The sequence below is a fragment of the Thamnophis elegans genome, chromosome 8, assembly GCF_009769535.1.
Source record: "Thamnophis elegans isolate rThaEle1 chromosome 8, rThaEle1.pri, whole genome shotgun sequence".
Classification (NCBI taxonomy): Eukaryota; Metazoa; Chordata; class Lepidosauria; order Squamata; family Colubridae; genus Thamnophis; species Thamnophis elegans.
The window spans coordinates 2,930,957-2,953,073 of NC_045548.1; the positions used below are offsets into that span (position 1 = coordinate 2,930,957).

At 42.3% G+C, this 22,117-nt stretch overlaps 1 protein-coding gene across 1 annotated transcript; it reads left to right on the forward strand.

The window, feature by feature from the left end:
• The first annotated feature begins 1,908 nt into the window (after positions 1 to 1,908).
• LOC116512377 (leukocyte elastase inhibitor-like) lies at positions 1,909 to 21,530 on the forward strand. The gene is made up of 7 exons (XM_032222843.1): positions 1,909 to 1,920; positions 5,464 to 5,655; positions 9,177 to 9,296; positions 11,998 to 12,115; positions 15,537 to 15,679; positions 19,076 to 19,231; positions 21,126 to 21,530. The coding sequence occupies exons 1-7, from the start codon at positions 1,909 to 1,911 to the stop codon at positions 21,528 to 21,530; spliced, it is 1,146 nt and encodes a 381-aa protein (XP_032078734.1).
• The last annotated feature ends 587 nt before the right edge of the window (positions 21,531 to 22,117 follow it).

A 22,117-nucleotide genomic window follows, 5' to 3' on the forward strand; every position in this document is an offset into this window, starting at 1 on the left:
TTTCAGCCCTCTCTAAGCGGTTTACAGAGTCAGCATATCGCCCCCACAGTCTGGGTCCTCATTTCACCCACCTCGGAAGGATGGAAGGCTGAGTCAACCTTGAGCCGGTGAGATTTGAACCGCTGAACTGCAGATAACAGTCAGCTGAAGTGGCCTGCAGTACTGCACCCTAACCACTGCGCCACCTCGGCTTTTCCCCAAGTCACCGGTCAATCTGTCCAATCCAGTTGCTATCCGGTTGCTTGGTTACTTCATTTCTCCTCTGGCCAGCCACCTGCAAGAATGTCCTTGGTTCCCACAGGAAAACTTTATTGTTTTGGCTATCAAACCCCATCTCACTATTCTCCCCTCCTTCTATTGTGTGGCAACACTGAAGCCTTCAAGATGGTCTCAGCCAGGTTCACTTCAGGATTGACAGCTACGTCGTATATTTCAAGACAGTATTTGGCAAAAGAATATAATCCATTCTTTGGGAGAGTGATTAAGGAATGTTAGCTAAACATTGGGAAATGGCAGATTTGCCCAATCTTTACGGAGCACACCTCCCAATGGCCTTTTAAAACTGATGACAAGGCATGTCAGGAGCTATACATCAACAATATGTGGTGACAGTGGTGAGATTCAATTTCTTTTTACTACTGGTTCTGTGGGTGTGGCTTGGTGGGGATGGCAGGGGAAGATTACTCCCCATCCCCTCCCGATCAGCTGGGACTCGGGAGGCAGAGAATAGATGGGGACGGGGCCAGTCAGAGGTGGTATTTACCGGTTCTCCGAACTACTCAAAATTTCTGCTACCGGTTCTGTTTGCAGTCACAACAGTGATGAAAGGTTAAGAGAAGGATGCATACAAGGCGCTAGTCGTCACTTATAAAGCCCTTCATGGTATTGGACCTGGGTACTTGAGAGACCGCCTGCTGCCAATTGCCTCCAATAGACGGATTAGATCCCACAGATTAGGCCTCCTCCGAATTCCATCCGCCGGCCAATGCCGACTGGCGACTACCCGGAGGAGGGCCTTCTCTGTGGCTGCTCCGACCCTCTGGAACGAACTCCCCATGGAGATTCGAACCCTCACCACCCTCCAGGCCTTCCGCAAAGCCCTTAAAACCTGGCTGTTCCGACAGGCCTGGGGCTAAAGAGCCTTTGCCCCCCCCCCCCCTCGAATGGTATGACTGTTGTGTGCTTTTAAATTGTGTATTGTTATGTTCGTCTTTTTATCCCCTGTTTGTACCCTTTTCCCTGACCGAATTGTGAGCCGCCCTGAGTCCCCTTCGGGGAAAAGGGCGGCATATAAATGAAATAAATCCTAATCCTAAATCCTATTTGCTGTAATTAACCTAGAGAGATGAATCCATTAACGGTTTTCCATAGATGGGATCATCTTTGGATGCCCAAGAAATATACATTATAAAAATAAATGCCAGCGGGTAAATTCACCTGTTGCAAAACCAGAATGGTTGCAGTTGGTTCAATTTCTCCAAACTGAATTACTCCAGGGCAATGATTTATTGCCTTTATAGTGACTCTCCATGTGAAACTGAGCCCAATTCAAGATGGCTACTCTGACTTGTTGGGAGTCGGGAGATTTAAAAATTTATCCAATCAATCAATATCACCCCGATATGTAAATTATACATGTACATTTTACAAGATCATATTTTAATATTATTACTGAGAGAAATTTAATTGGTATGTACAGACCACTAACTTGGGAGACAGAATATTAGTTGAACTGTCGAATTAAAATATCCCCTTGGCACAGACACTTTTAATTGTGTGTACACTATTTGTTTTATATACACTGTATTTGTTTTTTATAATATCATGGATCCCATCTTAGGAGTAACACCTACACTTGGGAGTTGATGTGTACACCCACACTGGTCTATATATTCATTACAGGTAAACATGGGGGAAAAAGTAAGCATTTATCACCTATTATTGTCATTTTTTAAAAATAAAATTCTGGATTTGCGTTTTGGTTATTATGTAAAAAATATTTAATTATGTATTTTATTCCTTTAAGTCTACGGTCTTAAATATATGTTAAAGCCATTTAGATCCATCAGATTAATTTACTCCTGAGTAGATTTGCAATGGATTACACCATCAAATTGCTAAAGGTGTGTCTGTGTGTGTGTGTGTGTGTGTTACGAAGTGCCAAATTAATTGTCCTCATTTCCTAACTTGTGAAACCTGTACAGGCAAGAACCAGAGTCTATTACTCTCCAAAAATACTCTTATTGTATTGGATATTATTTTGTTTGACTAAAGGTAGCCTAATCAAATGGGATTAAATCAGTGGTTCCCAAACTTGGCAACTTTAAGACTTGTGGACTTCAACTCCCAGAATTCTCCAACCAGCAGAGCTGGGAGTTGAAGTCCACAAGTCTTAAAGTTGCCAAGTTTGGGAACCACTGGATTAAATAAAAGCAGAGGTTGAGATTATTTTAGAGTAAAGAAAAATCACTTAAAATATACTCACGCATAATAAAAATAATGATTTCATACGATGGGAGGTGGATACAAATTTCTCCAAACATCACAAAAACATCTGATGCATACAGCCACGAAAAGGTGTGGTAATTATAGACTTCCTCAGAAAGCTGAAGAGGAGCATTGAGTAAGGGCAATCTCATAACATCCAAAGTGAAGCAGCCGGTAAATATGATTTTGTTTAAACATTAATATGCCTAAGTACTGAGTGTGAAAGCAATGCTTTTCATAGCTAACAGGTGGTGAATGTGTGAAAACAAAAATGCTGTTTTAGGAATTCAGAGAAATTCAGTTGAAAATTTAATACAAGATAGCGAAGAGCAAGAGAGAGTTATATCTGTTCAAACAAAGCCAAGTGAAAGATGTTGTCAGTTTTGTGAATGAACACTTGTTAATGAAATGAAATTAATGTGACTGCTTTTTTAATTTTCAATGTAAATATAGTACGGGCTGGATCTATAGTGTCACGACAAATACTCTGTTTGGAAAGGACATGAAAGGGATTGCAAACAGGGCATTTTCCAGTATAGGTTTCCATTGCCGAGAACACATTGGTAAAATTCCTAAAATGAGTAGAAGGAAGACAATGCAGGGGGAAAGGTATCTCTTGGTATCTTAAATCCTGCAGACCCCCCTTGTCCCCTTGTGAATCTTTCAATTTTCAACTCGCCATAAGAAATCTGTTGAGGAAGAGGGAAAGGATTTAAATATCTGTTTCCCAAAGACAATGACTGCTTTGTTCATGCAGTACCAAGAACACGGTTCAATTCAGCAGCACCCAAAATTGTCCTGCCACCCAGGTACTCAACAGGGAGACTCCAGCCCACCCCATCAGACATGGGGAAATGTTTTTCCATTCATGTACACCAGGGGTGGGTTTCTCGCCCTGTTCCAACCGGTTCAGTTGGAACGGGGCCAGCGGCGTCCTCGTGCACGCGCGCAGCGCACGAATGCGTACTAGCGTCTGTGCGATGCTCCAGCTGCTCCTGGAGGATCGCGCAGGCGCTGTATGCGTCCTGCGCATGCGTGGAAGCGCAGAACTCGTCAAAACCGGGTAAGGAGTGCGGGCGGGCGGGTGCGCCCTTCGCTGTTCCCGGAAGTTACTTACTTCTGGGTTCGCCGACCAACCGATTCGCGGGGACCGCTGCGAACCAGTTGAAACCCACCCCTGATGTACACCCACGGCATGATTTAAATGATTATTATTATTATTATTTTAAACATTTTTTTTATTTTTACTAAACCAACAACACACCCAAAAAATAATCACCTTACATTACATCTTGTAGAAAGTGTGTCAATGGGTTACAATTAGCTTTCGCGCATCTCTTCCAGAGTCATTACTTACATTCATATCGAATATCAAAGTCCTTGATGAGTCTTACTTTCAACATATCCTAGTTCTCATTTAACTGAAATTGTTTTAATGTCCTTTTGCCTAGAATAACCCATAGTTAAAAAACACAACCACCTAATGGCATTTCATTAATTATTACAGAGTCATCCAATAGCCTCCAACCTTTATAACATATTCTGAACAAAAATTAGTTGACAAAATATCTAAGCCCTTTTCTCCCCTCAAATCACTGTTTACAATTTGTGTCCACGTCCCTTTTGTTATGGTGGTCCATGTATGTATCATTAACTGTATCCCTTATTATCTTTATTATGCCATTGTTGGTTGTTATAATTAATATTGATAAGGGCAATAAGGTACACATATATGTTGGTTTGATGAGAAGAAAATAGATATAACAGTAAAGGAATTTTTGTTAACCAATATTAATTATAACAACTGGCATGATTTAAATGATTATGTGACTGTTTTAACTTCTTCTGGTTCGATGTTGTTCAATGTCACTTTAAAACTAGTGTATAACTATTAAAAAAAGTCAACATTGTCTCTATACTTGTCTAGGCAGTCCTCGACTTACAACAGTCCATTTAATGGCTGTTCCAAGTTACAACGCACTGAAAAAAGTGACTCATGGCCATTTTTCACAGTTGCAACCTCTATAGCATTCCCATTTTGGGGATCATGTCATCAAAATTTAGATGTCCGACAGCTGGTTCCTACTTTTTGCAGTGCCCCAAGGTTGCGCAATCACCTTTCGCAACCTTTTGACAAGCGAATTCAACGGGAAAGCCAGATTCACTTAACAACCAGGTTATTAACCCATTAACTGCAATGTTTACTTAACAATTGTGACAAGAAAGTTCAAAAAAATGGGGCAAAATTAACAAACGTCTCACTTAACAACATAAATTTTGGGGCTCAATTGTAGTCTTAAGCGAGAACTACCTGTGTTGGTCTAGAGCCGAGGTAGCGCAGTGGTTAGGGTGCAGTACTGCAGGCCACTTCAGCTGACTGTTATCTGCAGTTCAGCAGTTCAAATCTCACCAGCTCAAGGTTGACTCAGCCTTCCATCCTTCCGAGGTGGGTGAAATGAGGACCCGGATTGTTGTTGGGGGCGATATGCTGACTCTGTAAACCGCTTAGAGAGGGCTGAAAGCCCTATGAAGCGGTATATAAGTCTAACTGCTATTGCTAGATCAGTGTTTCTGAGATTTGGCAACATTAAGATATGTAGACTTTAAGTCCCAGAATTCCCCAGCCAGTTGAGGGATTCTGGGAGTTGAAGTCCACATATCTTAAAGCTGCACTGCTCTAGAATGTATCCGATGTTGCATGTTCATTGTGAGTTGTATTTGCTGCTAAGTATATTAATGCTTCCGGTCTAGTTAGTTGCTCTAGTTGCAGGAACTTTGAATATAAAATATACTTGAAAATAATAGCTTTGAAAAGCGCAGCTTGACAGATGCTTTCATATTAAGCGAATTTCTTCTGCTGTTCCCCTCCCCCACCTTTCCCTTGGGTGTGGCTTTCTAGATTTCTACATGCAACATCTGAAACCTGTTGCTCCTGAGCATCTGGTTACTTATACCTTTTCTCTCCTTTTTCCCTAGCCAGTCATGGATTTGAGTCTCACCAGGCAGTCCCTTTCCAAAGCCATTACTGCATTTGCCCTGGATCTTTACAATACGTTGAATTCCAAAACCCTTCGCAAAAATGTTTTTTTCTCCCCTGCAAGTATTTCAACGGCCCTCGGCATGGTTTTAATTGGCGCAAATGGGAACAGCAAAATTCAGATCGAAAAGGTAAGGAAATATCACGATGGGCTTCCTGACAACAACGTGTTTTGAGAGGCTGATTTAAAAAAAAAACATATCGCGTAACGCTGGAAGACAAAAGCTGCAGTTTGCAAGTTTGCAAGTTTAATAAAATTTATATGCCGCCCAATCCCGTAGGACTCCGGGTGGCTTACAGTACAGAAATAAATCAAAAAAATAAAATACAAGGAAGAAAAGATAGATTTAAAAACAGCACACCATGCGCTCCGTTCTAAATGGGGCTGGACTGTATTTTGGGGTCAACAGCCCCAGGCCTGCCGGAACAGCCAGGTTTTAATGGCTTTCCAGAAGGCCGAGAGAGTGGGAAGGGTCCGGATCTCTGTGGGTAGATCATTCCACAGGCCCGGAGCAGCTACAGAGAAAGACCTCCCCCGATTAGTCACCAACTGGCATTGCCCGGTCGACGGTACCCAAAGGAGGCCCAGCCTGTGAGATCTTATGGGTCATTAGGAGGTATGTGGCAGGAGGCGGTCTCGCAGATATCCAGGTCCCAAGTCATGAAGGGCTTTAAAGGTAACGACCAGCACCTTGAAGCGCGTTCGGAAACCGATGGAAAGCCAGTGCAGCTCGCGGAGGATAGGTGTAACATGGGTGTACCTAGGTACACCCGATATCGCTCACGCGGCCGCATTCTGGACCAATTGTAGTCTCCGAACACTCTTCAGGGGCAGCCCCAAGTAAAGCGCTGTTGAGGCCCATGGAAGATTTTGAGCAATGAGGTGGTCTGAGGTGGAATTATGCAAACGACACATTTACCTAAACCAAAGGTATTAATTACATCAATTGTCTGCTTTAAAGAAAACAGGCTGCTGTGAGTTCTTTGGGAGCGAACTCCGATTTTATCCATTGCATTCAGAATCGGTTGAAAAAGGAGTGTGTAAAATTGAGGTTTTCCTATGCCCTTATTTTTTTAAGACTCCCCCTTTTTGCTTTTTCTAGTTTATAGCGAGTATTAAATTTGAAGTTAGGCGATTTTGCTAATATAGTTGTATGTAGCTATACTTTTCTTAACTGGTGCAGTAAAATAGTTGAACTCTTTCTCCTGTTTCGGCTTTCTGTTCCGTATCACACGCAGCAGCATAACTGATAACAGGAGAGAATAATCTTTGCACCTGAACTTTCCTCCAAACGAATTAGACTGTAATTTTCATTTTACTAGCCATTTGGAGGGCATCAATTGGGGGAAAGTTGGCCTATTCTCCCAAGCCAAATTCAGCGACTTGAGATATCCACTGGATCAGTGGTGGGATTCAACTGGTTCGCACCTATTCGGGATTTGGCCCATCTTGACGTGCCTTTGGATGCTGTTGGAATAAGACAGAAAATATTCCATTACATTTAAGGGTGACTTAATCCTTTTACACTTGTGGGCTAGGGATGAGATGACATCAGAAATTTTTTTTTGAAGGCAATATCTTGAGTGCATTGCCAAAAAAAGAATCTATGTACGGCTGGGACATGTTTGCGCTACGCTGAGGTAGAAATAGAGACTAATTAGTGGTGTTTGTTATAAAAAAAAAAAACACAAAGTAGTCGTAAATCATGGCAGTTCTGCACAAGGAACATATTTGGAGTTTTGAGTGCATATCATGAATGCATTTGTGAATATTTTGGAGAATTGTATAGTCATGAAGTTGACCCAAATAAAATAATCACACAAGCTGCTCTTTGCTCAAAGGCATTCTGCAAATAAATACAATCCAGGGGATGCTGCTTTGTTTTGCAGTTGTTTATATTTGATTACAAAAAATTATTGTAGGTGGTTTTAAGTTCAGGTGGAGGCACAAACTAGTTGGGACCAGTTTCCTTGTTGGCAGATGCCATGTTGCCTACCTGCTCACTCGCTTGTCTGCCTGACTTCTTATTTATGTCATAAATAAAGTCTCTGCTGTTTCATTCTGTGTTGATTGCGACTACTCTTGCTATAGGTGCTACACCTTGCTCAAACTCCGGGAGAAGCAGGACCAGTTGGTTCTGAAAGAAGAATGGCTGAACTTGTGCCAGAATCTGCGAGACAAGTATGTCCAAAAACATTGTTAAACCCCACAGAATGAGACAATATAGCGAATTATTTGTTCCTTCCAGGACTTTGGTCAATAATACTTTGTAGACGGACTCAGGATGAGCTACTATATATGGTAGTGGTAGAGATAAGGTTCCACAGTAATCAGAATAACTAGGTAGCCTTTACCCACTCAGTATCATAGTTGCAGAGTACATCAAAAAACAGACACAAAAATAGGAAAGCAATGAAAAATACAAATGTGCTAACCAGTGGTGGTTTTCAAAAATGTTTTGAACCTACTCTGTGGGTGTGGCCTCCTTTGTGGGAGTAGCTTGCCGGCCATGTGACCTGGTGGGAGTGGCTTGCGGGCCATGTGTTTTCTTTCTTTCTTTCTTTCTTTCTTTCTTTCTTCTAGTCTTTCTTTTCTTTCTTTCTTCTTTTCTTTCTTCTTCTCTTTCTTTCTCTCTCTCTATCCTTCCTTTGTCTCTCTGTCCCTTTCTTTTTCTTCATCTCTCTCTCACTTTTTCTTCTTTTTTTTCTTTCTTTCCTTCTTTCTTCTTTCTTTTCTTTCTTTCTTTCTTCCTTTCTTTCTTTCTCTTTCTCTTTCTCTTTCTCTCTCTGTGTAAGTCTGTCTGTGTGTGTGTTGTGTGTCAGTGGTGGGTTTCAAAATTTTTTGGAACCTCTTCTGTAGGTGTGGCCTGCTTTCTGGGTCCACTGGTAGATTTGGCAAACCGGTTCTACCGAACTGGTGCGAACTGGTAGGAACCCACCTCTGCCACTCAGCATCATAGTTGCAGAATACATCAAAAAAGAGACACAAAAATAGGAAAGCAATGAAAAATACAAATGTACTAACACTGTAGGAATACAACCAGTGGTGGGACTCAAAAAGTTTTACTACAGGTTCTGTGGGCATGGCTTGGTGGGCAGGGCAGGGGAAGGATACTGCAAAATCCCCATTTCCTCCTGAGACTGAGCTGGGACTTGGGAGGCAGAGAATAGATGGGGGTGGGGCCACTTAGGGGTGGGTGAAATCTACTTACCCTCGCTATGGGTTCGCAAATGTGATGCGCGGGACTTTCTGCACATGCGCAGAGCATAAAAAATGGACCTTTCAGCCCTCTCTAAGCAGTTTATAGAGTCAGCATATTGCCCCCAACAACAATCTGGGTCCTCATTTTACCCACCTCGGAAGGATGGAAGGCTGAGTCAACCTTGAGCCGGTGAGATTTGAACCACCGAACTGCAGATAACAGTCAGCTGAAGTGGCCTGCAGTACTGCACCCTAACCACTGCGCCACCTCGGCTCGGCAAAGACAATCCCTGTTATTAATATGGAACAAAAGAAATGGGCACCAAAGTTGATTGCCCTGCCGTGAAATAAATGGGACCTTGTGATATGTTTCTTGCCTTTTATGCCAAGGAGACAGCAATATCATTATTTTAATTCCGTTTCTAATCTTCCATTTCATATCTTGACTAGGAGGGGACAATTTACTCAGAGTTCAAGCAACTACTACTTCAGCTGAATAACCTCAGCCATGGTTACCAGCTGAAACTGGCCAACAATTTGTTCATGCAGAAAGGATATCAATTTCTTCAGGTAAGGCCTCCCTCCTTTAAATAAAGTTAGAGCCTTTTCATTGCTTGCCAAGTATTCTAGATTCAGTGTGTATAATCGTCATGGAAAGCTGAGAAATATCCAGTGCTGAATCTGTCAGTCAGTGAGGGTAATACTGAAATACCATATTTTTCATAGTATAAGATGCACCGGAGTATAAGATGCACCAAGGTTTTGAAGAGGCAAATTCAAAAAAAATATATTTTTTTGGCACTCTGCAAACCTCCCACAAATGGCCCGTTTTTTTTGCGAAAACGGGCCCATTTCCCCCCCCCCCAAAAGGGCATGGATTGCCCTTAGGAGGCTTGCAGAGTGCTCCTGGGGGATGGGGGTGGGACAAAAACGAGCAAAAAACAGCCCATTTTTTGTGAAAATGGGCCCATTTTTCATCAAACAAAGGGCATGGATAGCCTTAGGGAGGCTTATAGAGTGCTCCTTGGGGCTATGGGGAAGGGGGCCAAAATTGAGCAAAAAATGGTCCATTTTTTGCTCATTTCTGCCCTTCCCAGCCCCCAGGAGCTCTCTGAAAGCTTCCATAAGGCTATGCATGGCCATTTTGATGAAGAGGATGGGGTTTCAGGAGGCAAAAAATTTGCTGTATTCAGTGTATAAGATGTACCCAGATTTTCAGCCTCTTTTTTGAGGGAAAAAGGTGCATCTTATACTCTGAAAAATATGGTAGATGGACCAGTTAGCCAACTCAAGTTCAAAGCAGCTTCCTATGAAGCTGACTTGCTTGGCAACAGAAATTTGGGGGTCGTAAGATGAAGACTACCTGCATTTTCCTGAGCAGCTTTTCTCCACAGTGCATAGCTTCTCTAATATGTCTCTAACCACAAGTTTACAAGCCCTACTCATTAATTGAATCACTTGGTTAGTACCCACAGGTCAGTTTACACAGTTGCCTGAAATTAACCAGACCTCAATCAGTTACACCTCCTAACTGTATTAGTATAGTCCTTTAATTGAAAAACTGATCTTTCTGATCAGTGGTGGGTTTCAATTTTTTTTGAACCTACTCTGTGGGTGTGGCCTCCTTTGTGGGAGTGGCTTGCCGGCCAGGTGACCTGGTGGGAGTGGCTTGCCGGCCATGTATTTTCTTTCTCTCTCTCTGTCTCTCTCTCTCTCTCCTTCCTTTTGTCTCTCCGTCCCTTTTTCCATTTTTTCTTTCATCTCTCTCACTTTTTCTTTCTTTTTTTCTTTCTTCCTTTTTTTTCTTTCTCTTTCTCTGTGTTGAGTCTCTCTCTCACTCTGTGTGTGTGTGTGTGTGTGTGTGTGTGTGTGTGTGTGTGTGTGTGGTGGGTTTCAAAAAATTTTGGAAGCTCTTCTGTAGGTGTGGCCTGCTTTCCGGGTCCACTGGTGGAACCTCTTCTAACCGGTTCGGTAGATTTGACGAACCAGTTCTACCAAATAGGTGCGAACTGGTAGGAACCCAGCTCTGATTCTGATGCTGGAAGAAGTTCATTTCATATTCACACAGACCTGAATACATTTTTGGCAGTCTTTCACTGTAATTTTTGCGATAAGAAAGTTAAAGAGTTACGGTCTATGGAAATTCTCAATCATTCTGGTCATGGTTGTCCCAAAGGTTCTTTTTCAAGAGGCAACTGAACTTTTAGAGAGCCCAGTTGCCTCTCGAAAAAGTGTCTTGGGGTTAAAGAGTTCGTGTATCCTCTTTTCCCCCAAATTTCTCCTCCTTTCCACTTATCCACATCCTCCTTTGTCTGTTCCACCAGATCTGAAAGTCCCCTTTCTGCGGGAAAGCGCAATGAATTAGAGATCTTGCTAAGCAAAGCTTTGGTGGTGGGGGAAATAGATGCTCCTAGGGAGGTGACGGCTCAGTGACTAAGATACTGAGCTTGTTGATCAGAAAGGTCGGCAGTTCGAATCTGTAGTGCCGTCTAACGGAGGGAGCTCCTGTTACGTATCCCAGCTTCCGCCAACCTAGCATTTCGAAAGCAGGTAAAAAAAGCAAGTAGAAAAATAGGAACCACCTTTGGTGGGAAGGTAACAGCGTTCCGTGCACCTTCGCCATTGAATCATGCTGGCCACATGACCACGGAGACGTCTTCGGCTTTGAAACAGAGGTAAGCACCGCCCCCTAGAAATGGGAACGATTAGCACATATATGTGAGGCAGTGGTGGGATTCAAATAATTTACCAACCAGTTCTCTGCCCTAATGACCAGCTGGGTAGGCAGGGCTCGGTAGTCATGTGATCATGTGGGCATGGCCAAGTCAACGTCACTCAGGTCGATGGGCGCTTCGCTTTAGCTCTTACAATGTAATAAGGGTTAACCGGAGAGGCAGTTTCTGTAAGCAAGGCAATAAAGATCAGGCTAGAAACAACACCAGAATGTTTCCTTCCTGCCTTCCTTACAGGATTAGCCCTGTAAAGTGGAAAAAACACAAAATGAGATTTCTTCCAACAACCGGTTCTCCGAACTGCTTAGAAAGTTACCAACCGGTTCTCCCGGATAGGTGCGAACCGGCTGAATCCCACCACTGGTGTGAGGGGAATCTTTACCTTTATCTTTAGGCTTGTTGGATTTATGTCTTGCCTCTCCATGTAAAAAAAATTCCTAGCATTTCACAAACAAAATTCTGCTGACTTAAAAATGCATCACCTCAGGCTGTGTTTTCCTTCCCTCCTCTCCCCTCCTCCTCTCATTGAAATTTTCCAGCTGTACCTCACAAATACTAAAGAAATCTACAACGCCATGGTGCAGATCGTGGATTTTTACCTCGCTACTGAAGAAACAAGAAAGACAATTAACCTTGAAATTTACAAACAGACCCAAGGTAAGGAAGGCAAAGTCCCGACAATAGGTTGCCCTCGCATAACGACCCCAAAAGCCAATGGCAAGTGACGCTGTTGCAAAACCATATGATTGCTGTCATCTCTATCGGCTCTGCTTGTTGGAAACCAGTTGTGAAGGAGCCGAATCTTGGCCAGGTGAGTACGGAGATGCTGCAATAGTTATATAAGTGTGAGGACTGGTTGTAAAGTTACTTTTTCAGAACTGTTGTGATTTTGAATGGTCCCTAAACAAGGCTGTTATTAGACAAGGACTACCTATACTTCATTCTGTGTACGTTGCAAAATAAACGGAAACTTTTTAGGCAGGTAGAGGTAAGAAATTTAAACCTCGGATAAGTCACAATTCTTTAAGATGGGGGGAAAAAACCCCTTCCCTGAAAGCCTAGAAATTTGCTCTCAGTCAATATTGCCAATATGGAACTAAATCAGTGATGTGCGGTCAGCTTTAGCCCTGATGAGGCACTTTTTAGACTTGTGGACTTCAACTCCCAGAATTCCACAGCCAGGCATGCTCAGTTCTGATTTAAAGTGACAGCATTTTTCCAACTTGCAAAATAAGTTTTCCCATTCTTTTTCTTCTCCCTCCCCCTCCTTCCTCCCTCTCTCCCTCCCTCCCCCCTCTCTAAAAACAGACACACGCACACAGAGAACTTCGATCTCTCTCTCATTCACTCACTCTCAAACACAAACACAGATGTTGGATTGGATATATTTTCCAAAGGCTTGAAAGCAGCTCTTCTGCCATACCCCCCCTTCCCCTGCTGCCTTCCGATCAAACTTTTGGAATTCCTCCCCCCTCCACACATGCACCTTTTCCAGCTGTTTCAGAGACAATTTCAACTCTGCTTCTCCCAGCTCTGCCCTCCCCTCTTGAAAAGCCAGAGCTCTGTCAGACTGAGCTAGTTGCTCCCAGAGAACTCTAAAGAGCCTCTAAAAATGCCCTTTACAGGAGGTGAGAGAATACGTGCCTCATTTGCATAAGAAATTCTTCGCTTGTTAACCCTTGCTTAACTCTTAAAAGGCGAAAAATTCCTTATGCAAAAGAGGCCCCTAGTTCTCTGGCCTCCTCCTAGTTAATACTGAGAGCAGACACCAAGCCACTGTGACTTGAAATCTGGTAGCAACTACCCTGGCTTTAATTATTTTAAGAAAATTATTTAAAATCCTTTCCTTTCCCTGAGGAGACTGGTGAGGCTCTGCCTCCCTTGCCTCTAGTGACTGCACGTCCCTGAACTAAATAGACCTACAGGCAGCTTCCTATTTTCCCAAGAGACTCTTAGTTCTTATACAAGTCTTATACAAGCTATCTATTTATCTTTTTCCATGTGATTTATTATGGATGAAAGCCTCCGTAGCCTATGATTTATTTTGATGGAAAGAGTGAACCTGAGTCTCTTGGAGATGGGAGATAGGTATAAACTGAAGAAATAAATGTTTTACGTGTTTATGGAGATTCTCAGCCATCCAGCTCATGCTTGTCCCAAAGGTGCTTTTTCAAGAGGCAACTGGACTTTCTTATTTTTCTTTGACAACGTTCCACTTCTCAACCCTTCCCTTCCCAGCCCCCAGGAGCTCTCTGAAAGCTTCCATAAGGCTATGCATGACCATTTTGATGAAGGGGATGGAGTTTTGGGAGGCAAAAAATAATAATGCTTTATTCAGTGTATAAGACGCACCCAAGGTGCATCTTATACTCCAAAAAATATGGTAGATGGACCAGTTAGCCGGCTCAAGTTCCAAGCAGCTTCCTATGTTGTTGTAATCCTAACATCAGGCACTTTCTTTAAGAAACGATGGAAAGTGGGGAGCTCATATCCAAGACTTACTGATTTTCTGCAGCATTCTAAGTCATTGTTAAAAATGGTGGTCTTAACTGAGGCCATATTCAGTTTGATGTTACGTTGCCTTAAATCAGGGATGTCTAATTTGCAGCCCACAGCCCGGATGTGTCACACGCTGGCCATGCCCACCCCCGTTTTAGTGAAGGGGAAAAAAGTCCTGATATGTCACTTGATGACAACATGACGCTCAGTGGTAGGATTCAAATTTTTTTTTACTACCAGTTGAAGCTTCTTCAGCTTTGGAGCTGAAGAAGCTTCTTGGATGAGAAGAGAAATCTTTGGGAAATAAACGTGTAAGCATTAACAATTTTGGAGAAGCTAGACTCAAACATCAAGCACTTAGGGCATTGGCCTAAGGATAGCATTTAGCTAAACGTGGCTGACTCTCCCTCCATCTTCACACACCCACACTCACACGTTCCTCTTTACTCTTAGTTTTCTTATAATTTTGTTTGTGGTACAAAGTTGAAAGGAAGGACAATATGTCTTTTCTGTTCCCTCTCACCATCGCCACTGCCACACTTCCAAGCTTTCTCAAGATAGGAAGAAGAGAGGAGTAAGAGATCACGGAACTCATGAGAACAGAGAGGAGTTACATAGACTTGACTGTTTTTCTTCAGTAGTTATCAGAAGTGTAAAGTAAAGGTAAAGGTTCCCCTTGCACATATGTGCTCGTCGTTCCCGACTCACACCTTAAGCAAGTTGTTTGGAGAAGAAACCACCAAAGAATTGTAGGACTATAGACTTGACAGCAAAATTGGGAAAACATAGTAAAATAAGACAATGACAAACTATTGCTGCCAAGAAAACTCCATGTCTCCAGAGATTTACTTGAAGGAGGCTTCCTCTTTACTTATGCTTTTCAATAGATGTCTAAAGATGCTTGGAAAGTTCATGGTTTTGGACATCCTTGTCAAAATACATATTAGTCTATACGGTGTAGCTTAGAAGGAGTAAAATAAAGAGCAATTTCATGCAGAGCAGAGTTAGATAACTGATGAGCTGTAAGAAACTCCTTGAAGATATGAGACTTAACTGAATTAAGGAGAATTCTGGGAGTTGAAGTCCACATATCTTGATGCTGCTAAATTGAGAAACACTGCTCTAGAGCAGGGCTGTTAAACTTGCAGCCTTGGGTCGGATGTGTCATGCGCCAGGCACGCCCATGCCTGGCTTAGCGAAGGGGAAAAAAGTCACAATACATCACGTGACACCGCCGTGATGATGTGAGTTTGACACCCCTGCTCTCGAGCATTACCTGTTAGTGAAAATAAGCAATGTGGTTTCCCAGCTTACATATTTATTTCCTATTGAAATTTCTAGATCCTCCCATTCATCAACAATTCAAATTTTTCCTAACCTACCAACTTTCCATTTTTCAATACTGATTTTATGGTTTTTTTTAAAAAGGGGGTATGCTATGCACCATTCAGTATGCCCTTAATCTATAAAATATTGTTCAAGTAGATACAAGGGATATTTCCTTACCAGGTTAAAAAAAAAAGGCAAGCACACAATTCATTTCATTTCCCATATCCATTTATATTTCTTTTTGCCGTAGGAAACATTAAGGACCTTTTTGCTCCAGGTGTGATTGGACCACAAACGGTGTTGGTGCTGGCAAATGCCATTTACTTTAAAGCAACTTGGCTGCATCAATTTGATCCGAAGTACACAACCGAAAGACACTTTAGGCTGAATGAGGTATTGCAGTGCTACATAAAATACCATTACAGTACCGTACAACAATATGTGGCCCTTTTAAATATTACACCATATAGCATGGCTTGACTATACGTTTGAATATAATTGATGTGCTACCAACTGTCAGAGTTGTTCTATCATTCATATGTAGGGAAAAGATGTCCTTTTAGATGATGGTGGACTACCATTTCCATAATGTGTGATGTATAGCTGTTGGCTAGGGCCAATGGATTTTGAAGACCAACAACATCTGAAGGAACCACAAGGTTACACAACCATTTTAAGTTACAGATTGGCTGACTTTCCAGTAACACAGAATACAGGGTTATTATATAGCAATGGATAGAAGTGGAAAAGATCTATACCCAAAGAGACCTGTTATTAATCATTCCCCCACTGATAAGTGGCCACGTCATCAGCAGCGCGACAAATACGACCGCGGAGAAAAAAGGGCGCTTTAAAAAGCGCTTTTAAAGCAAGCCGATTCACGTAAAGGTAAGGGTTAGGGTTAGGGTTAGGTTTAGGGTTAGGGTTAGGTTAAGGGTTAGGGTTAGGTTTAGGTTTAGGGTTACGTTAAGCGTTAGGGTTAGGTTTAGGGTTAGGTTAAGGGTTAGTGTTAGGTTTAGCGTTAGGTTAAGGGTTAGGTATAGGGTTAGTTTTAGGGTTAGGTTAAGGGTTAGGCTTAGGGTTAGGTTTAGGGTTAGGTTTGGGGGGGTTAGGTTTAGATTTACGCGTTAATTTTAAGTTTACCGATCACAGCGTGCTGTTTTCGTCGCGCTGTGATGATGTCACGTACGCGCTTTCGTCGAGCGCGCTTCAGTCTACCGCGGTTTTGTGGTGGAACCATAATGCCAGGTACAAGAGACTCCATTGTTTTATCTATCGAGCTTCTCAGTCATCCAGGTCATGGTTGCCCCAAAGATGCTTTTTCAGAAGGCAACTGGTCTTTGTTACTCAAAGCCTACTCAAACTAAGTCCAGTTGCCTTTTGGAGTCATTTGGGACTCCACTGTTTTATTTTTTACAGTTAGACAGTTTTCACCTAGCACATTCTTCCTTCTACGCAGTCAAATCTCTTTTCTTCTTATTTAAAACCCAGTCCCTTGGCTTTCCTCCTGTTCAATATACAAAATAGAGCAGTGAATCTCAACCTTCCTAATGCCGCGACCCTTTAATACAGTTCCTCATGTTGTGGTGACCTCCAACCAGTGGTGGGTTTCAAAAATATTTTAGAACCTTTTCTGTAGGTGTGGCCTGCTTTGTGGGAGTGGCTTGCTGGCCATGTGACTGGGTGGGAGTGGCCAAATTGTAAAATGTGGTGAAACTCACTTAACAACGCTCTTGCTTAGCAATCAAAATGTTGGCTCAGGAACTCTGGCATTTGAAGCACGCAAGTCTTAAAGCTGTCAAGTTACAAGACCCTGGCACCCCTAAGCCTTTAGAAAAAAAACCCCAGGGGTGTTCAAACTTGACAGCTTTAAGACTTGTGGACTTCAACTCCCACAATTCCTCCTCCAGTCATGTTGGCTCAGGAACTCTGGCATTGAAGTGTGCAAGTCTTAAAGCTGTCAAGTTACAAGACCCTGGCACCCCTAAGCCTTTAGAAAAAAAACCCCAGGGGTGTTCAAACTTGACAGCTTTAAGACTTGTGGACTTCAACTCCCACAATTCCTCCTCCAGTCATGTTGGCTCAGGAACTCTGGCATTGAAGTGTGCAAGTCTTAAAGCTGTCAAGTTACAAGACCCTTGCACCCCTAAGCCTTTAGGAAAAAAAACCCCAGGGGTGTTCAAACTTGACAGCTTTAAGACTTGTGGACTTCAACTCCCAGAATTCCTCCTCTCGCTCTTCATCTTGATGATGTGCGGATGGGCGGTGGGGAGGGAGCTGGAACCGGTTCTAAACAGCACCGTAGATTTGTGGAACCTCTTCTATAGAAGAGCTTAGAACTGGCAGGAACCCACCCTTGCCCCCAACCATAAAATTATTTTATGTTTTCCGTATTTTTTCAAAAATATGTGTTTTCCGATGGTCTTAGGCGACCCCTGTGAAAGGGTCGTTCGACCCCCAAAGGGGTCCCGACCCACAGGTTGAGAACCGCTGGAATAGAGAGAGAAACATCTGCAGAGATTTTTTATTTATTTACAAACACAATCATTTCAATGGCTGAAGGCAGGACTCCTGTTTCTCTATCTCCTTGTAGCAACTACTGGTGGAGATGCCAGCAGTTGTCCAAATGAAGTCAAAGCAATGGTGGGCCCCATCTTGAGACCTTTAATCAAAGGTTGAGTCTGAAATTCTTTAGAACAAACCTGGATACGATCTGTTGCAGGTACCCACCGAGCAGCAGGCAGAAGCAAGATCAAAGGTAGTCCTCATTTAGCCACCATAATTGGGACCAGCAACTTGGTTGTTAAATGAAGTGGTTGTTAAGTGAAACCGGGGCTATGGCTTATGAACTTACTAGGTTTCCTTTGCTTTCCAGATCTGTTAAAGGTTGCAAAGGCAAGGATTGGTTGTAAAGTTACTTTTTCACCATTGTACCTGCAAAGACTACTTGCACACCCAGTGCAGTTGACAACCTCAGTGCATACGGATAGGGTGACCACTAGGTGGCAACGGAGAAAAAGAAAGGGGAAAAACATGCTACCTATTGGATTTTGTAATGTGGATTTGGTAAATCTAGTAGTAGTTCAACTTCAAAGAGTTGCACCCTCCCTAAGAGAGTTCCCTGAGCCACAATTACTACTGTTTGTCAGCATGAAGAGCTTAAATATACAAGGTCTGGTTAGCTGAAGAAGTGCGCTCCCTCCAATATAAACTTTAACTCTAGATTAAAGCTAGGATGGAATAGACTTGCCTTGGGTTCTAGACAGTGGTGGGATTCAGCCGGTTCGCACCTATTCGGGAGAACCGGTTGGTAACTTTCTAAGCAGTTTGGAGAACCGGTTGTTGGAAGAAATCTCCTTTTGTTTTTTCCCACTTTACAGGGCTAATCCTGTAAGGAAGGCAGGAAAGAAACATTCTGGTGTTGTTTCTAGCCTCATCTTTATTGACCTGCCTCTCCGGTTAACCCTTATTACCATTGTAACAACTAAGGCGAAGCGCCCATCGACTTGAGTGACCTTGAGTTGGCCACGCCCACCCAGGGGGCAAATGGAGTGTGGATTTTAATCTTCTATACTGACAACTTATCACCGAGATAAAATTTTGTACCCTGTAATTATTTACTTATCCCTTCTTTCAAGTGTAGCCACTTGCCAAATTTGCATGTTACCAAATCCTAGTTCTGTATTTCATTTTCAGCTTCCAAAAGTCATAAACAGTACTAGGTTGGTCCTTAATGTAAGAGGATGTTTTATATCTTAAACATGTATCTACTCCTATCTTTGGAAACAGAAAGAAACTAAACTTGTCCATATGATGTATCAGAGGGGGAGATTTAAACTGGGACACACAGATGGAAAAACTGCCCAGATCCTCTGTCTACCATACGTTGATGAACTTTTGTCCATGGTTATAATATTACCAAATGACATCAGCCACCTGGAGCAGGTAAATCCAAAGCACAGCACTGAAACATAAAACATTATTTATTTATTTCACAGTTTCTGCAGCCTACTTCAAACTTAACAATACATACATAAAGCAATTTCTAGATTTTTAAATTTAGCCTCCAAATATTATGCTCCTTCCTCACTGTGCAGTATCTGAAGACGGCTTCAATTAATCGTACTTTTCTATTATGCCTAAAAAAAAGGAGGCTACATCCACCAGGATCCAAATGAAATAGGAAACAAACTTCATGTTTTCAAATCCTGGTTTGCTTCATTCCTGTAAATCCTAGTTTCCTTGAAAAGGCATAATGGCCGTGTGCAGGCTATGTATTAAACCAGGTCAGGTAACATCCTATCAGTTGGATTCTCACTACGTATAAATCTTGGATGATATTATTATTCTTGCCAAGCTTTTTTACAGAGCAAATAAATGAACAAGTAAATTAGCACGTTGTATCATGCACACATGTCTGATTTCTGAGTTTACGGGACAGGGTATTGTGCAAATACTGTAAATAGATTAATTTAGTAACCAGGTTAAGCATGTTGTGTGAATGCAGCCAGTGAGAAGCTATGATTAATTCCCTCAGCAAATTTGGAGAAGTGAAAAAAGAAAAATGATGTCTGCAGAGGCATAAGCACCTTCAGGGCCCAAACTCACACTGCACTTATTGAAGGTAGTTGGATTACCTGCAGGTGGCAATGCTGTTGAAGAAAATATTGTACCAGTTTGTTGGCTGAAGGCGCTCTCCAGTCTGTGGTCTAACAGTATGCTTGTAGCAGCACCTTTCGGGTGTTCTAACACCTACAGAAGAGGCTCCAAAAATTTTTGAAACCCACCACTGAGGGGGAGGTAGTGCTTTCAGACTTTCAAGGTTCTGTTACTGTAACCTTATCATAAAGGTAGTGTTAGTATTCATGTGTCTGCTTATCTATCTGGATTGAATTGCAAGGCTAATGATAGCTGAGAAAAAGCATTCATTCCCAGCATAAGGTTCTGTATTGCAGGAGATGCCATCCAATTGATACGTATGATCACTTACACAATGAGTTCAATTTAAATGAAAACACACCCCGTTTCACCATAGGCATGAAAGATTATTAGCAGATTTTTATTATTATTATTTTTTCCCTTCTACAACACCTTACAGTCATTACATCAACATTGTTATGTCATCATACCTGAAATGTGTATAATATTGCACTTCTATATTTACACACCTTTATAGCAATAGCAATAGCAGTTAGACCTATATACCGCTTCATAGGGCTTTCAGCCCTCTCTAAGCGGTTTACAGAGTCAGCATATTGCCCCCAACAACAATCCGGGTCCTCATTTCACCCAACTCGGAAGGATGGAAGGCTGAGTCAACCCTGAGCCGGTGAGATTTGAACAGCCAAACTGCTGAACTGCAGTCAGCTGAAGTAGCCTGCAGTGCTGCATTTAACCACTGCGCCACCTCGGCTCTTCACAGTTCTATATATATATTTATATATATATTGTTTTTTGGCTTAATTAATTTTATTCTTGTTCTGCAGCCATTTGTACCAAATGTTCCAAATTTCATAATATTCCGACTCTTCTTTATCTTTTAATTTCAGTGTTAATTTGTCCATCTCTGCACTTTTTTTTTAATCACTAATTCGTCCGAGGGGATATTATTTTCTTTCCAGCATTGGGCAAATGCTATTCTAGCTGTAGTTAGCAGATGTGTGTTAATATGTACTTAATTTTCTTTGTATATTTCCCTTTGGTTATTCCTAGTAGAAAGATTTCGGGTTTGCATTTTATCTGTTCTCCTGTCATTTCTTGCACCCATAAGGCATGAAAGACAAGGTCTGCTACCCAGGTGCCCCAATCACTTATTGCCAATTGTGTTTAAACTCCACAGGTGGAGGCCGCCCTGACCTGTAAGAATTTAGCAAGCTGGCTTTCTCCAGGAAACCTGAGGGAGCATTCTGTGGAAATATATATCCCTCGCTTCAAGTTAGAAGCCTGCTATGATCTCAACCTGATGCTGCAAGGCTTGGGCCTCATTGATGTATTTAGTGAAGCAAAAGCAGACCTCTTGGGAATGTCGCCTTCCCACCAACTCTTCTTGTCCACGGTTGTCCACAAAGCTCATGTAGACATCAACGAAGTAGGGACGGAAGCAGCAGCCGCAACAGGTGTGGCGGTCTCTAACAGGAGCTTAGAACATCACGAGTTATTTGTGGCTGATCATCCCTTCCTCTTCTGCATTCTGCACAATCCTACAGGGACGGTGCTTTTCCTTGGGAAACTTTGCCGTCCTTGAAACTCGAGCAGGGTTAACTTTTTTTCCTTGAAGCTTATTAAAGTCTACTCCAAGCCACAAATTTCTTTTGCAATAACTTGATTATAAAATGGCGGTTACAACGCGCCTTGAATGCATTGCTTAATTTCCTCTCTCACACAAACACTTTTTTTGGTACTGCATTTCTTAAGTTAATTCAGTAATACGTTCAGCATTATCTTTTTGAAAGCACAAATAAATAGAATAGAATAGAATTCTTATTGGCCAAGTGTGATTGGACACAGACAAGGAATTTGTCTTTGGTGCATATGCTCTCACTGTACATAAAAAGACAAGATATGTTCAGAGAGAGCCGAGGTGGCGCAGTGGTTAGAGTGCTGTACTGCAGCCAATTTAGCTGACTGTTAGCTGCAGTTCAGCGGTTCAAATCTCACCGGCTCAGGGTTGACTCAGCCTTCCATCCTTCTGAGGTGGGTAAAATGAGAACCCGGATTGTTGTTGGGGGCGATATGCTGACTCTGTAAACTGCTTAGAGAGGGCTGAAAGCCCTATGAACGGTATATAAGTCTAACTGCTATTGCTATCCAGAATCATAAGGTACAGCACTT

What these genes read in the sequence shown, in the direction of transcription:
- LOC116512377 (XM_032222843.1), top strand. An exon ending in GACACTTTAGGCTGAATGAG is followed by an intron (nt 15,680 to 19,075) that starts GTATTGCAGTGC and finishes CTTTGGAAACAG; the next exon opens with AAAGAAACTAAACTTGTCCA. An exon ending in ACATCAGCCACCTGGAGCAG is followed by an intron (nt 19,232 to 21,125) that starts GTAAATCCAAAG and finishes TAAACTCCACAG; the next exon opens with GTGGAGGCCGCCCTGACCTG.